A 15,842-nucleotide genomic window follows, 5' to 3' on the forward strand; every position below is an offset into this window, starting at 1 on the left:
GGCCAGCATGGAAGAAAGAGCAGACCAAATCACCCTCCCTCTAGACCGGTCTTTATGGAGCTCGCTCCAGTCGAAGCCCTTCCGCTAGCACAGTGGTGAGATGTTAACCCCTTTTCCTGGTATACAGGAAGTTGTGGCTTCGATCCAAACTCTGATACCCTGTAAATGTGGAGTTTGCATGTTCTCCCCGTGGTAGCGTGGATTTTTCCTCCGGTTTTTCCCTCCGCATTTAGAATCATAGAGTCATTCGGCCGCTATAAACATCTGACGAAAAGCCGCTTCGTTGTGCTATCACCTGTGTGGCCAGGTCGCTTCTGAAAAATAGCTACGTAGCTCAGTGGGCCTTACCTGGTAAAAATAAAAAAAAATCTATATTATAGTTTAAGCAACGTGGTGGGCGGTCGAGCGAGCGAGCAGTTGCCGGGGCTGCGCCCGTGTTCCGGAACCGCTACTCTCGCGGCAAATGCAATTTCCCCAGATGTTTTCCGCCTCGCGCGTTTTTTTCCTTCCTTTCTTTCTCTTGCCGTACACCGGTCGGCGCGGTTGGAAGAAGAAGAAAAAAAACACCGCGCCCGCCGTGTAAAGCCGCCGGTGGCTGCGGCCGCGCGTCGAGTGATTTGACGCCGCCGCCCCGGTGTGCGTAGATGTTTGTTTTTTTCCCGACTCAAGCGTCTCACTTGCGAGACAGACACCAGACACCGCATCTCGGTGGGTTCTCACCATCGGTTAAAAACAAACTGGGCCAACCCCCGCCCCACCACCGCCGCCCCCCCCCCCCCCACCAGATGATTTATCCACCCCCACCCCATCGGATTGAAAAGGCCCCTCCGATTGTCGACGCCAGTTTCGGGTCGTCCGCCTGCACCTCCGATTAGTGCAGCAATTAGTGAGGTCATATAAGGGGGCATTTTTCAATGCCAAAAAAGGCGAGGATTGCAGTAAAAAAATTCCTGCATTTTCCGAAGAACCTCCCAGGGCAACGTGGAGATATGCTCAAATTAAGTCGCTGAGGAAGCTGCAAGCACGTGGGTGGGTGGGTGGGGGGGGGGGGCGAAACGTCGGACATCGTGCGGACACGACCCCCCGAAAAACTGTTTGGGAGAGCCGTGGAAAAAAAAACGAAAACGCCGAGCGGCCCTGCCACGTTCCATGGGCCTTCCCACCGGTCAACAGGGCCACCGCCACCACCATCACCGCCACCACCACCGCCACCGCCACCACCACCGGCACCACCACCTGCGGCTGCGAGTCGACGCTGGGCACCAACACAACTCGCCGCTATTCCGCGAGGGTTTCGCGTTTCGTTTTGTTTTCGCGTTTCGTTTACCGGGGGGAGGGAGGGAGGGGGGGAAATCTTAGGACTTTTATTCGGAAAAGCGAAACAGAGAAAGCGAGGAATGTTTCGGCTTAAATTCCAGGCCCCATCAATGGAATGCTTTATTTGAAAGCCCCTTTAGGTGAAGTGTCCTTTTTTTTTTGGTTTGACGAGAAAACGCACGGAGGTAGTTTGTGACTGGATTGAGCTGCCTTTAGAAGGGGGCCTCGTATATACACCCACCCCCTGTGTCTGTACTAAATTGTTACGCAATACATTTACTCACAAGCTAATGAGGGCGTGTAAACAAAATATATATTTAAAATACTCTCTCGCCAGCCCGCACTGGTGACCAGAGCCAGCATGGTGAATTGTGGTCGATCAGCCCCCTGTGACCGACGCGACATCGGGAGGATAGGCCTTCGTCCAGCGGTGGATTGAACAAAGTTCCGTAAATTATTGTTCCCATCGGCAAATCCCATTATCATCATCATGAGCAGTCATAGTCTATCCACTCCTGGACGAGGGCTATCCCTCCACACCAGAGGTCGCAACCGGGTACCCGATACCCGTACCCTACCCGATACCCGGCTACCCGTACCCGGCCAGATTACGGGTACGGGTACCCGTTTGCGACCCTGGTGCGGCCGGGTACGGGTATGGGTAGGCCGTGAGTCACTGGTGAGTAACCGTTTGTCACTCATTTCGGGTAGGGTAAGGGTAGGGAACAGGGTACCCGTACCCGGCCGGGTACGGGTACGGGTAGGCCGTGAGTCACTGGTGAGTCACCGTTTGTCACTCATTTCGGGTAGGGTACGGGTAGGGAACGGGTACCTGTACCCGGCCGGGTGCGGGTAGGCCGTGAGTCACTGGTGAGTAACCGTTTGTCACTCATTTCGGGTAGGGTACGGGTAGGGAACGGCTACCCGTACCCGGCCGGGTATGGGTACGGGTAGGCCGTGAGTCACTGGTGAGTAACCGTTTGTCACTCATTTCGGGTAGGGTACGGGTAGGGAACGGCTACCCGTACCCGGCCGGGTATGGGTACGGGTACCCGTTTGCGACCCTGGTGCGGCCGGGTACGGGTACGGGTAAGGAATCAAAACCCGTTTGCAACCTCTGCCCCACACCGTCGCCAATCCTCAACAGTCCCACGGCGTCACAGTCCACCGCGGTCCTGCGCGTGATCCGATCCCATCGCTCCGTCTCCACGGTTCCCTCCTCTGTCTTCCATCAACCGCCGCCCCTCTCGTGGTCACGAGGTGTGCAGCCCCAGCGTCACGTGTGTGTAAGTTTCTCAACAGTCAGCAGGCGTCTTCGACGGTCGCCCCCCTCCAAGCATTCTCCAGTCTCAAACCCTCGCCTAGCCCCCGAGATCTGACGCGTATGCGGAGTTGTCCGCTCACGGGTTCCGTCGCGAGCCTGTGGTGCTAAGAACTCGCCACCGACCGACCGACCGACTGACTCGGCTAACCCAATCAAATCGTAGCGCGGAGCACAAGCGTCGAGCGGCGATCGTTTCTGCGGCCGTCTGGAACGCTCTTCCATCCGATATGAAGAAGCCACTGGAGCTATGCAACTGTTAAGTAATCTACGTTGAAAACGCATTGCTTCCGAACTCTTTTTGTGTTTAGTTTGCTGTCCTTCCCCCGCCCCACCGTACCTCCGATTCGCACGGTTGGCTACGTACGGCGGGAAAAAAGTTCTACATACGTACAAAGTCGCAAAAGGGGCCGCAGTGCAAGGGATTGTGGGAAGGAGGTTACACTCACCTGTGCTGTAGTTTGGTTGGTAGCTGCTGAGTTGGCTGGGTGTCACCAAGGCTTGCAAAGCGTGGGAATTTGTTAACCTTTGATTCTGCAAGGGGATAGAAAGGCACAGAGACGTCGTTTAAAAATCAATCCCGTAACTCGTGTGTTCTTAAGAAGAAATGTTTTAAACGAATGTAATTTTCCTGTTGGTGGCGATAAAAGGCCGCTTTATTTTGACTGTTGAAAGTAAGTATCGAATGTACATCTCCATTGAGAGCTGTAAAGTGACTTCATACCAGCTTTAATGCAAACGTTATCGTATCTAGACCGCAACTTACTGAAATAATGTCTTATTCACGGTAATAAAAACACGCATATATATGCTTATAAATGCGATTTCATCTTTACGTGCCATTAAAAGCCCTAGCAGTTGGCAGGGGGCAAAAGCAGATAACGAAATGTTTTATAGAGAAACTGTCTCCTTAAGTTTAACACGTGGTAGGCATTCGCGACCAATATTATCTATAATAGAGGTTTCTGGGTTAGATCGCGTAAATACAAATGTGTTGTTAAACCCGCCACCGCCCGACACAGCCAATAACTAAGGTGTGTCACCAGTGGCGGCTCCTGCAAAATCTCTCAGGGGGGGCAAATGTCTGGATGATTGATAAGGATAAGGTCCACCCATGCAATGAATAAGTTAACAGCTTAAGCATGTAAAGGCAACTTCACTTCTTTAATATTAATGAAAAATAAAGTGACTCTTACAATACATCTTGTTTGTTTATATACTCACTATTAAAACAAACCACTCAAGTTTATTTTATTAAAGATTCCACTAGGTAGCGATAAATTATATTGTTGGATGAAACGTGCTTACGTATGATGACGTTAGCACGTATGATGACGTAAGCACGTTAGGGCTTGCCCTCCCGGAAGCCATAGAGAATGCATTGGAGCGCCCCCGTTCGAAAAAAAACATCTTTGAATGTAAGTCTATGGGGCCACTCGGGGCGATTCTCAGCCGGAGTGAAATCGCCCCAAAAGAGGCGGTACTCCACAGAACGTGACATGACGCTGATTGGACTATATCCAGAGGCTGACAGTGACGGCTAGCGTGACTCTGTGGTTGAATGACATTGGTGGTGCGTCGCCCAATCGCCCTAATGAAGAAACCGCCCCTGTGTGTCACGTAAACAGAACGTGCCAATTCGTTACTAGTACAGCACACCGGTGTGTCGGAGAGTGAACCCACTACATTCATTTACGATTCGAGTGCCGTGACGTTTCGCCGGTAATTACAACAACAACCAGCATCATCAGGCGACAGCCACAGAGTTGTGGAGAAATCCTTTTCCTGTTTCGGTCTTTACTAGCGGGGATAAATGTGATGTCATCACTTGTGAGCCAATCGGTTGCGAAGGCCAGAGGAGGGGGGGGGGGTCGTGGTTAATGTATGAATATAAATTACAATAGATAGCCATAAATTACAATGGATATCCATAAATTACAATGGATATCCATTAACATTATCTCTTCTTAAGCCCTCTCGTGGCGAGCAGACCTCAACATCGGAATTTAGCTCTTGACGAGAATATTTGATCATCTTCTTGGTTCTTTCGGTAAAGTCACGTAGAAGGGAAGTAATAAAATAATAATTGTTTTATTATGTTTTATTTGTATTATTGTATTACTTCCCTTCTACGTGACTTTACCGAAAGAACCAAGAAGATGAATCCTTGCAGTCACGAAAGCTTTAAATCGAAATTTAATATTTGATCAAATACATTTTTAAACCCATAATGTACGGGGCCTTTGGCCAAATCCACTGCTCGATGAACGTCTCCCCACGTGACCATGTTCGCCCCGGGGGTTGATCGAGCACGCTGGTGACAGTAAGGCTTTGACTGGACATCTGCGAAAAAGAGCTTCACAGCTCACCGGATTCCGTCCGATGGCTTTGGACAGCGCTCGCCACGGTGACGTTGGCCGTGGCCGGGAATCAAACTCGGGCTCGCCAGGTGCAGCTCGATAACGACGTGTGTTATATAACATCCTTTTAATTTTGTCTACGTGTGGACATGCCTATATATATAGAAATACATATTTAAAAAAAAAGTATATATGTAATTAATGCCCATCATTAGCGTTTTAACACGTTATCGTGGCTTGACAGGTCTTTTTAAATACTGTATTGCACGATCCGAAAGTCCAATTATTTTGCATAACACGGGCACACAAACGTCTCACGAATCGTCAAATCCCCATTAACACCCCTCCAAAGTTGTGATGCCAATTAAGCCGTCTCAGTGACCAAGACACTGAGCTGTTATATTCGGCACATTTTTTTTTGTGTGTGTCGCTGTCCCCCCCACCTCACCCCCCCACCACCACCCCCCCCCACCTCACCCCCCCCACCTCACCCCCCCCCCACCACCCCCCCCACCCATTCCCCACCCTCACCCCCTCTCCCACCAGAAACCGCACCCCCCCCCCCCGCTCAAACTGCAACGAAGGGACGGTGGGATAACGAGTAATAGATGATTCAATTCAAGGGATTTCGCAACAACACGATGGAGCGGTGAGCGTTCGGCTTTGTCGCGGACGACACGGTTCGCCCCCCCCCCCCCGCTCAAACTGCAACGAAGGGACGGTGGGATAACGAGTAATAGATGATTCAATTCAAGGGATTTCGCAACAACACGATGGAGCGGTGAGCGTTCGGCTTTGTCGCGGACGACATGGTTCGCCCCCCCCTTCATCGCCGCCGCCGCCGAGATCATCGGGGCGTGCACATGGCGCCCACTCCTCCGTTGGCGCCGTCGAGGTTGGGCGTAAAAGACCGTCCTTGTTGGCGCACTCGCCAAACTCACTTTTGGCCATGCCAGCCAGAAATCGGCCAAACCACCCAACTGCGCCCTTGCTCTCTCACTCACACGCCGACTGCCACACCACCATCACCCACACGCTTCCAGCCACACCACCATCACCCACACGCTTCCAGCCACACCACCATCACTCACACACACACCTCCAGTCACACCACCATCACCCACACGCTTCCAGCCAAACCACCATCACACACATACACACACACCACCAACTGTGCCGTCACTCACATACCCAGCGCACACCACCATCACACACATACACACTTCCAGCCACACCACCATCACACACATACACACACACCTCCAGTCACATCACCAAATGTGCCGTCACTCACACACACACCTTACAGCCACACCACCATCACACACATACACACACACCTTACAGCTACACCACCATCACACACATACACACACACCTCCAGCCACACCACCATCACACACATACACACACACTTTACAGCCACACCACCATCACACACATACACACACACCTCCAGCCACACCACCATCACACACATACACACACACCTCCAGCCACACCACCATCACACACATACACACACACCTTACAGCCACACCACCATCACACACATACACACACACCTGCAGCCACACCACCATCACACACATACACACACACCTCCAGCTACACCACCATCACACACATACACACACACCTTACAGCCACACCACCATCACACACATACACACACACCTCCAGCCACACCACCATCACACACATACACACACACCTCCAGCCACACCACCATCACACACATACACACACACCTCCAGCCACACCACCAAATGTGCCATCACTCACACACACCTTACAGCCACACCACCATCACACACTCACACACACACCTGCAGCCACACCACCATCACACACTCACACACACACATACACACACACCACCAAATGTGCCGTCACTCACACACACACCTTACAGCCACACCACCAAATGTGCCATTACTCACACACACACCTTACAACCACACCACGCGTACCGCCACCGCCGTTATCTCGGCACTCACCATGCTGCCAGCAGGATTCTTGCAACTCTGGGGTACAACCGCTCGCAGGTCTGGCTTGCGTAGGGGGTGCCCTTGCGGCGGGGGGGGGCTCTTGGCGGCCAGGCCGCCCCCCCCAGGCCGGATCACATGACCACCAGGGCCCAGAATACCTGGCGACCCTCTCTGATGAGGGTAGCCGTTTGCTGGTGGCACAGGAAAACGACAAGCACGTGATGTACGCGTACGCACAGACAGTCGGGGAAATCCGATGAGCCGTGAAGCTCTTTTTTCACAGGGGCCGTCAGTCATGAGCGACTCGTACAAAGCGTACCCATCAACAGATCACAGTTGCTCATCATGTCTGTGTGGAGCAATGCGCGCTATCCTGCCTCATGTGCGTGGGTTTTCGCTGGGCATTTCAGTTTTCTCCTACGTGTAAAAAAACACACACACACCACACACAACCACAAACAAAGACCCCCCCCCCGTGGAGCCTTAACAGACTGTTGGGGCAAGTAGCAACCTATGAAAGCCGGCATAGCACACAAAGGGGTGAGTAGTCAGCACCACGCCCGACCGGTGGCGATCTTTACACACCGCACCAGGTGCTACTTTTGAGGCTGACTCGACCTAGAGGAGGTCCAGGACCAGTTAAAGAGGGTTCGTAGTGCAGTGCCCTAACTAGTGCGCCACCGCTCCTCACGCGCTCACACGCGCTCAAACTCACAATCACACTCACACACATAGGTCTGCAAAAAATTCACACGTTCACACAACGACAAAGATTTTGCCTTAAGCCTTAACAGACTGTTGGGGCAAGTGCCGTTAGCAAGTAGCACCGATGAAGGCTGGCACGGCACTAAAAGGCGTGAGTGGCCAGCACCACAGGTTTACACATCGCACCAGGTAACTCACATGAGGCTGAGTCGACCTAAGGGAGGCCCAGGACCCATTCAGATAATCGTCACTGATGTTGGTCGCTGGGTATGCAGCACAGTGCGCTAACCACTGCACCACCGCTCCGCGCACGCTCACGCACACGCGTGCTTGCACACACACATACACGTGTTCGCACGCACACACACGATCTCGCTCACACACGCGCGCTCACACACTACATCACAGTCTTCGGCGCTGTGAGTGCGGCTTTGTGCCTGTTAATGGGTGTTTAAAAAAAGACTGTGTGCATGGCTGCCTTTACAAGTGTAAATTATACTTTGTACTTATTTATTTATTTGTCTGGGATTTTCTGTCCCTAATAGCAGGTTGATGTGTTGCGTTGTACCTGTCGCATCCCCGCACGTGTTCCTGTGCGTGTGCGTGTACGTACGTACGCGCTACGAACCCGGCCACCAACACCAGTTATGAATACCTGAATAGGTCCTGGGCCTCCGCTAGGTCGACTCAGCCTCACATGAGTAACCTGGTGCGAGGGGCTGGTGACCCCTCCACCTTCAAGTCAATTACCAACATTTTTTTTATCACTTAATCATCAAAATACGTTTGTGTCAAAGGCCTCAGTGGGGGGGGACAGGCATCTACGATGTCTTCTGACCAAGCCCCGTTTGGTGGAATCAGGAGAGTGAGCCCCTCCCCTCGGAGTTCCTCCAGAAACAGCAGGAAGCCACCGCAGCTGGCTCGCATAGAATGTCCTGTGGACTACAGGGGGTCTGGTGGACTGCTTCTCACTCCAGTAACCACGAAGGATAGGCAGTCCTCCATTCGGGGCAGGAAAACTGAAGGTCACTTTCGATTTAAAGCTTTCGTGACTGCAGGGATTCATCGTCTTGGTTCTTTCGGTAAAGTCACGTATAATGGAAATAATAAAATAATAAAAATGAAACATAATAAAATAATTCTCACGACGTTTCGGCCACGTCGTGAGAATTATTTTATTATGTTTTATTTTTATTATTTTATTATTCCCATTCTACGTGACTTTACCGAAAGAACCAAGAATATGAAGGTCACTTTGTGAGGGTCACTCTGAGGGTCACGCTCTGAGGGTCACTGTGCGAGGGTAGATATGAGGGTCACTCTGAGGGTCACTGTGAGAGTCACTCTGAAGATTCACGCCCTGAAGGTCACTTTGTGAGGGTCACTCTGGGGGTCACGCTCTGAGGGTCACTGTGTGAGGGTAGATATGAGGGTCACTCTGAGGGTCACTCTGAGGGTCACTTTGTGAGGGTCATTCTCTGAGGGTCACTGTGAGGGTCATTCTGAAGATTCACGCCCTAAAGGTCACTTTGTGAGGGTCACTCTGGGGGTCACGCTCTGAGGGTCACTGTGCGAGGGTAGATATGAGGGTCACTCTGAGGGTCACTGTGAGGGTCACTTTGTGAGGGTCATTCTCTGAGGGTCACTGTGAGGGTCATTCTGAAGATTCACGCTCTGAAGGTCACTTTGTGAGGGTCACTCTGGGGGTCATGCTCTGAGGGTCACTGTGCGAGGGTAGATATGAGGGTCACTCTGAGGGTCACTGTGAGGGTCACTTTGTGAGGGTAGCTATGAGGGTCACTGTGAGGGTCACTGTGAGGGTCACTGTGAGGGTCACTTTGTGCTCACCTAAAGGACTGGTGCCTGCACCAGTCAACACCGTCAAGTCTCCTCCAAGCAAGCTTCCTGCACACATGCAAAAAGAGAAACGTTTGTTTTAGTAAAGAAACAAAAATCGCACGAATTTCACACGGCGCAAATGTTTCGGTTTGGTCAAAGTTTCATTGAAAGTATCTTCTCACCCATTTAAAATAAACCTGAGGGCTGCGGGCATTTTCATTGCTGACCTTGCAACGGTGAAAATATTTCCACGTTCTTTTGGATGCTTTACGACGGAGGCACAGAACTTATTCCGGCAACTTAAGTTCGAACCTCAGCACTGGCTGAGATCCGAACTGGGCCTGGGTCTACCCTTCGCCATCTGACAGTTATAACAGAGTGGCAAAACAACGTCTTAAAAAAAGAATTGTTTCTCTGTAACGGGCCCAATGCATGCATCACGCACAATCTTCTTGGTTCTTTCGGTAAAGTCACGTAGAATGGCAATAATAAAATAATAAAAATAAAAGGTAATTAAATAATTCTCACGACGTTTTGGCCACAACGCAAGCAGCCGTCCTCAGGTGAAGACCCGGTCCATTCTACGTGACTTTACCGAAAGAACCAAGAAGATGAATCCCTGCAGTCACGAAAGCTTTAAATCGAAATCACGCACAATGTTTTATGAGTTTGTAAAGTAATTTCCTGACTGTACCTATCTGTGATTCGACGGAGTCTGTCACATGTAGCGTATCTTGACTTAAAATGTATTCAGTGTGCACGGAACAAACTAAAATTAGGGTCTGCAAAAAATATATCTGTCTATCTATCCCATTCGCGAGTAGAATACGTGCACATTTTAGACATTTAGTCGATTTCCGAACAACTTTGATTTGAATCGGCGAGACTTATTCGAATAAAAAAAGAGAAAAGTAGAAGCACCTAGCGTTTCTCAATGCTGGATGTTAGCGGCTTGTGGAGCTTTCCCCAGCAAGAAAATTTTTTGTTCAAATCGAGTGGCGGCAAAACTTCCTGGGAGGACACGATGCAGATTGCCGTGGCAATCGAGGCGTGCGCCAGCGATCCTGCATCAGTTCACTCCGCACGATACTCGGTAAATTGTCCGGTGACATTTTTGGCGACTTTTTAGAAGGTCGATGCGGCTACATCTACAGACTTTTTGATGTTCGCTTGTCGAATTTCCGCTTCGGAGCGTTGACCACACTGCACCAGTGCGCACGACGCACTGAGCCATGCACGAGCACACACACACACACGAAAACACAAAGATCCCCCGTATAGCCCGTAACAGCTTATTGGGGCAAGTGCTGTTAGCGAGCACCTATGAAGGCCGGCACGGCACATGAGGAGGTGGGTGGCCAGCACCACGCCCGGCCGCCTTTGTCCCCCTAGTGGCGATGTTTACACATCGCAACAGGTACTCATTTGAGGCCGAGTCGACCTAGGGGAGGCCCAGGACGGGTTCAGATAATCGTCACCGACGTTGGTGGCCGTGAGCGGGAAACGGGTTCGTAGCGCAGCGTAGCGCTAACCGCTACACCACCGCTCCCCACACACACCCCCCCACCCCAGTGAGCCGTGTTGTTGTTCGCGACGTAATATCGGTAATTAGGTTTTCCTCTGCTCAACTAAGCGTTTCGCGAACGGGACGGGCGGTGGATCAGAAGGGGCCGCTGCACAGCGACGGCGCGACGAGGTGGATGGGGGACGAAGAGAAGGATGGGAGGACGAGGAGGATGCTGGGAAGGGATGGCAATGGTCGTCGGTGCGCGCAAAAAAAAAAACCCGAAGCGTTTTTTAAAAAATCCCGTCAACAAATTTCACAGAAATTCTGCGCGCTTTCCCTCCGGAGTGAGCGGGGACAGCGGTGTTTGTGCGGCACTGCTTTTTTGCGCCGCGGCGTTGTTGTTGTTGTTGTTGTTGCCGCGTGGCCACCTCCCCGCCAACTCTCGACGGGGGTCCGCAAGAGCCTCCCCGTGATCGGCGTGCGAAGGTGGCGCTCGCTCGCAATCACGGCGCAATCACCGCCAGTTATTTAGAAAGCGGCGGCGAGGGGATTACGCCGCCGCGTTTGAGTGAGCTCCGGCCCTCTCTCCGTGTTGCGTCCGCGCTCGGCGGGGAGCGGCGGCGCACTGCGCTGCAAACCGCCCAGCGGTCAGCGTTCGCTTCACGCTCGCGGCCGAAGCGCGCCGACTCACCGGTCCCCTAGGGCGACTCGGCCTTAAACGAGTACCCGGTGCGGCGGTGCGTAAACGCCACCCACGCCCCTCGTGTGCCGTGCGGGCGCTCGCTAACTGGCGCTCGCTAACAGCACTTCTTGCCCGCAACTGTCTGTTGAATACAGGAAGATCTTCGTCCTTTTCTTTGTCAGTGTGTGCGTGCCAGTGCACCTAGGCTGGCGCAAGCACTCTGGTGATGTCGGCACCACTTAGTGGCGAATGGCGGTGTGTTTTGCCGCGCGTGTATGCAATGAGTGTGCGTGTGAACCGTGAACACAGAGGCGGTATAGTCTGCTTATTTATTTTATTACTTTATATTCTCCACAACGACGCTAAGGATTATTCCGTGCATCCCCTGGGTAAACTTAGCCTTAAATAAGCACCTGGCCTAAATAGGCACTCCCCAAACACCACTTGCACGCGTGTATGTACGCACGTTCCGTACGTGCAACATTGCTTGACTAGGTCTACATATAAACTGTAGGGTTTGTTGTACACTAGCATCACTCACTGTGGCATCCTGCATGGGAGATCGCGGCCAATGCGAGACCACAAAAGACAAGGACAAAGATCCCCCGTAGAGCCTCAACGGACCGTTGGGGCAAGTGCTGTTAGCGAGCACCTTCTGAACGCTGCAACGTTACACGAGGGGGTAGAACATCGAGGGATGGCTGTACACCCGGACACGCGTGCACGCACACCTGCAACACTCGCGTACGCACACGCGCGTTGCCCACGCACATGCGCGTTGCCCACGCACACGCGCGTTGCACACGCACACGCGCGCTGCACACGCACACGCGCGTTGCGCACGCACGCAGCGTGTGCGATTGTTGAGGAGCAGTTACCCGTGCTCGCGGGTCGCATCCCGGGGCTGGAGAGCGTCGCTCCCCCCGTCACCCCGTAGCCCATGCTCCCGCCGGAGCTCATGCTCAGCGGTAGCTGAAAACCGTGGGAAGGGATTCCAGCCTGCGGCGGGGGGGGGGGGCAGAGAGAGAGAAGTGGGGAGGGGTGGGGGAGGAGGGGAGGAGTGGGCGGCAGAGGAGAGAGGAGTGGAACGGGGAAGCGGAGTGGAAAATGCGGACGGGGTGGGGGGGTTTAGTCACCGCTGCTGTTATTATCGCAGACCTTCCCGCCCGCCTCCCCCCTCGCGGCCCGCAGTCATTAACCCCGCGATCACCGTCGCTCCTCTCAATGTCACCGCCCCCTGCACGCCGCTGACGCCGCGCAGACCGAGCGGAGCGCGGCCCGGTGGCGCGGCGGGAACGCCCGTCACTGGGTTCGATCCCACGCCCAACACCGCCCCCTCGACCGTCTGGGGCCCTTTTACGCCGTTGGGGAGTTTTGTATTCTCTCTCCCCGCCTCGGCTCCGTGCGAGTTTCTTTCTCCCGGGTTCCCCCGGTTTTACCTCCCGCAGCTAAAGACGTGCGACGTCAATTCGTGTGTCCGTCAAACATTCCCAAGGCAGGACCCTCCTGTAAAAAAGTTGATTCATCAATTGATGTTATTATTACATTCGCGTTTAATGACATCCGGCCCGGGATAGTTTTGCATCTTCGTGAAAGGTGGCCATTGTAAAAATCTTTTGTATTTTTTTTCATCTCTGCAGAATGATCATTTGTTCGCAATTTTAATCTTCATCAACTGTCACGAATATTGATCGCCAATATCGTTAGAGGCAAATATGATGATCATAAAAATTTACATAAACTCCAGAAAACAATATAATTGAGGTTGCAGTGATCATGAATAATGTTAATGCCACCAACAACATTAAGGCATCAGCAGCATCATGCTCATCAGCACAAGTAGGAACAGTAGCACCATCAGGAGTGCTGTCATTATGAGCAGAATAACCATCAGTCATTATTCATGGCAGCAGCATCAGCACCATCATCAGCAGCATAATCATCAGCTTTACTGTAGTATCATCATCGTGATCAGAAGCAGCAACACCATCGTTTAACATCTCATCCAGCAACAGCACCCTCATCAGCAGCACCACCACCATCATCATTATCACCATAATCATCATCAGCAGCAGCAGCAGCATCATCATCAGCAGCTTTATCATTACAACCATCGTCGCGCGCAAACAACATCTCCCGACTACCGCCAGGCACGGAGCGATTAAAGGGAGCGCGTTGCGTGTCAGAGAGTCCGAGCATAAACAGGAACGACAGTGCGGACGGAGGAGGAGGTTACGGTCGGTGGGGTGCGGTGGGGTGTGGGGGGGGGCAGTGAGTGATGTTGATGCAGTGAATGTTTAAGTGCAGCAAACAGGAAACCGGCGCTCGTGACGAGATGCTCGGAGGGGCCGGGGGCAAAGTAGGTGCACGGGAGTGGCGTTTGTGGGGGGGGGGGGGGGCATGGCAAAGGAGTGGAGGAGTTGTGGAGGCTGTGTAGTGGGGGGGGGGGGAGGTGCGAGTGGAGGAGATGCAAGGATCCGCGTTGGGGCGCCGCAAAATGACTATCTCTGGCTTTACACGACAACAATAAAACCAGACGCGGAGCTGGCCGACTTGCTCAGAGGTCAGGAGAGGTCAGAGCATGTGAGCCGCTGAGCACCGCTGAGATCCTGGGCTCGGATGCGGGTTTCAGCCGCCGCCCGTGTTTAAACCGGGCGCTCCGGTGCGGAGAGCTGGCGGTACCAGCCCGGCCGCTATTTGAATGCGCACGCAAACCGAAGGGAGAGCCTCAGATTCGCCGAACGCCCGCAGGGCGGTGACACGGTAATAGTGGTAGTGAAATAAAAAACAACGACCGCTTGCATTACGTCGCGCGACGGGAAGTTCTTGGTCACGCGCTGAATTTGGCCAAAATTCGCAGCTTCTGAGAAACAATTCGAGAAAAAATATATATCGGTGCGACTGTCGTGCGGCGAGCCTCTCTCCCTGTCGGCAGAGCGGGTGGGAAAGAGCTGCCCCCCGCCTCCCCTCCTGCGTGCGGCAGAGGTCCGCTTCATGCGATCTCAAGTAGTGGCTCTGCGGCGTCCGCTTCTTCTCGAACGTGATTGGTAAACATGCCAACGTTGGGCTCACGTCGGCTTGTCGTTGTAACCGCTGGACGAACGTCGGCCCAACGTTCAATGTCAACTTGATTCCTGCCTTGACAAAACACGCGCATGTTGTGCAACTGGGTGGCTCGTGGCTCAGGCATTGGCTGTGCATGGTTAGCGCCTCTAGTGGCTGGAGGGGGTTAAGCGAACACACCGCATACAACAGACGCACACCGGAAAACACATCCGCGCGCGCACGCTTGGGAAGCCGACGTTAGTCGACGATTCGACGCTTCGTGGTTGCACGTCCGATCGGAAGAGCGCCACACGGGGACTGATTTCTTTAGCTTCATTTCATGCCGATTCGTCGTCGGCGCGGGGGAGAGGGAACGATGCAGCAGCAGCAAAGATTCGTCGACTGATGTGGAAATTTCGATTAAAAGCTTTCGTGACTGCAGGGATTCATCTTCTTGGTTCTTTCGGTAAAGTCACGTGGAAGGGAAGTAATAAAATAATAAAAAATAAAACATAATAAAATTTCGATTTAAAGCTTTCGTGACTGCAGTGATTCATCTTCTTGGTTCTTTCGGTAAAGTCACGTAGAAGGGAAGTAATAAAATAATAAAAATAAAACATAATAAAATAATTCTCACGACGTTTCGGCCACAACGCAAGCAGCCGTCCTCAGGTGAAGACGCTGTCTCCCCGACAGACCTGGTCTTCACCTGCTCTCCACCTGAGGACGGCTGCTTGCGTTGTGGCCGAAACGTCGTGAGAATTATTTTCTTATGTTTTATTTTTATTATTTTATTACTTCCCTTCGACGTGACTTTACCGAAAGAACCAAGAAGATGATGTGGAAATGTTCTGACGTGGATGGGGTGGGTGGGTGCGGCGGTGGGGGGGGGACTCACCCTCCCCGTCATGTCTCCGTCGTCGCGTAGGAACTTGTCCTGTCCCATGGGGCTGTGCGGGCCGAGCAGTTCATCCACGTCGCCCTCGGGGCTCTCGCACCCGTTCATGCCCTTCTTGCGCAGCGTCTGCGGGCACGGAGGGAGATGCGGGGACGCAGATGGAGGCGGGGGGAGAGA

At 52.7% G+C, this 15,842-nt stretch overlaps 1 protein-coding gene across 2 annotated transcripts in view; it reads right to left on the bottom strand.

The window, feature by feature from the left end:
• LOC133355137 (myocyte-specific enhancer factor 2A-like) overlaps window positions 1-15,842 on the bottom strand; it is a 127,149-nt gene that overhangs the window by 17,134 nt on the left and 94,173 nt on the right. For both annotated transcript variants that reach the window (XM_061572460.1, XM_061572461.1), the window contains exons 5-9: window positions 15,666-15,791; window positions 12,601-12,721; window positions 9,543-9,599; window positions 6,999-7,180; window positions 3,088-3,172 (exon numbers count right to left, since the gene is read on the bottom strand). In XM_061572460.1, the coding sequence (XP_061428444.1) occupies window positions 3,088-3,172; window positions 6,999-7,180; window positions 9,543-9,599; window positions 12,601-12,721; window positions 15,666-15,791 (571 nt within the window). The remainder of the gene's footprint in view (window positions 1-3,087; window positions 3,173-6,998; window positions 7,181-9,542; window positions 9,600-12,600; window positions 12,722-15,665; window positions 15,792-15,842) is intronic.

Source organism: Lethenteron reissneri, chromosome 50, assembly GCF_015708825.2.
Source record: "Lethenteron reissneri isolate LAM-NWPU_2019-01 chromosome 50, ASM1570882v1, whole genome shotgun sequence".
NCBI lineage: Eukaryota > Metazoa > Chordata > Hyperoartia > Petromyzontiformes > Petromyzontidae > Lethenteron > Lethenteron reissneri.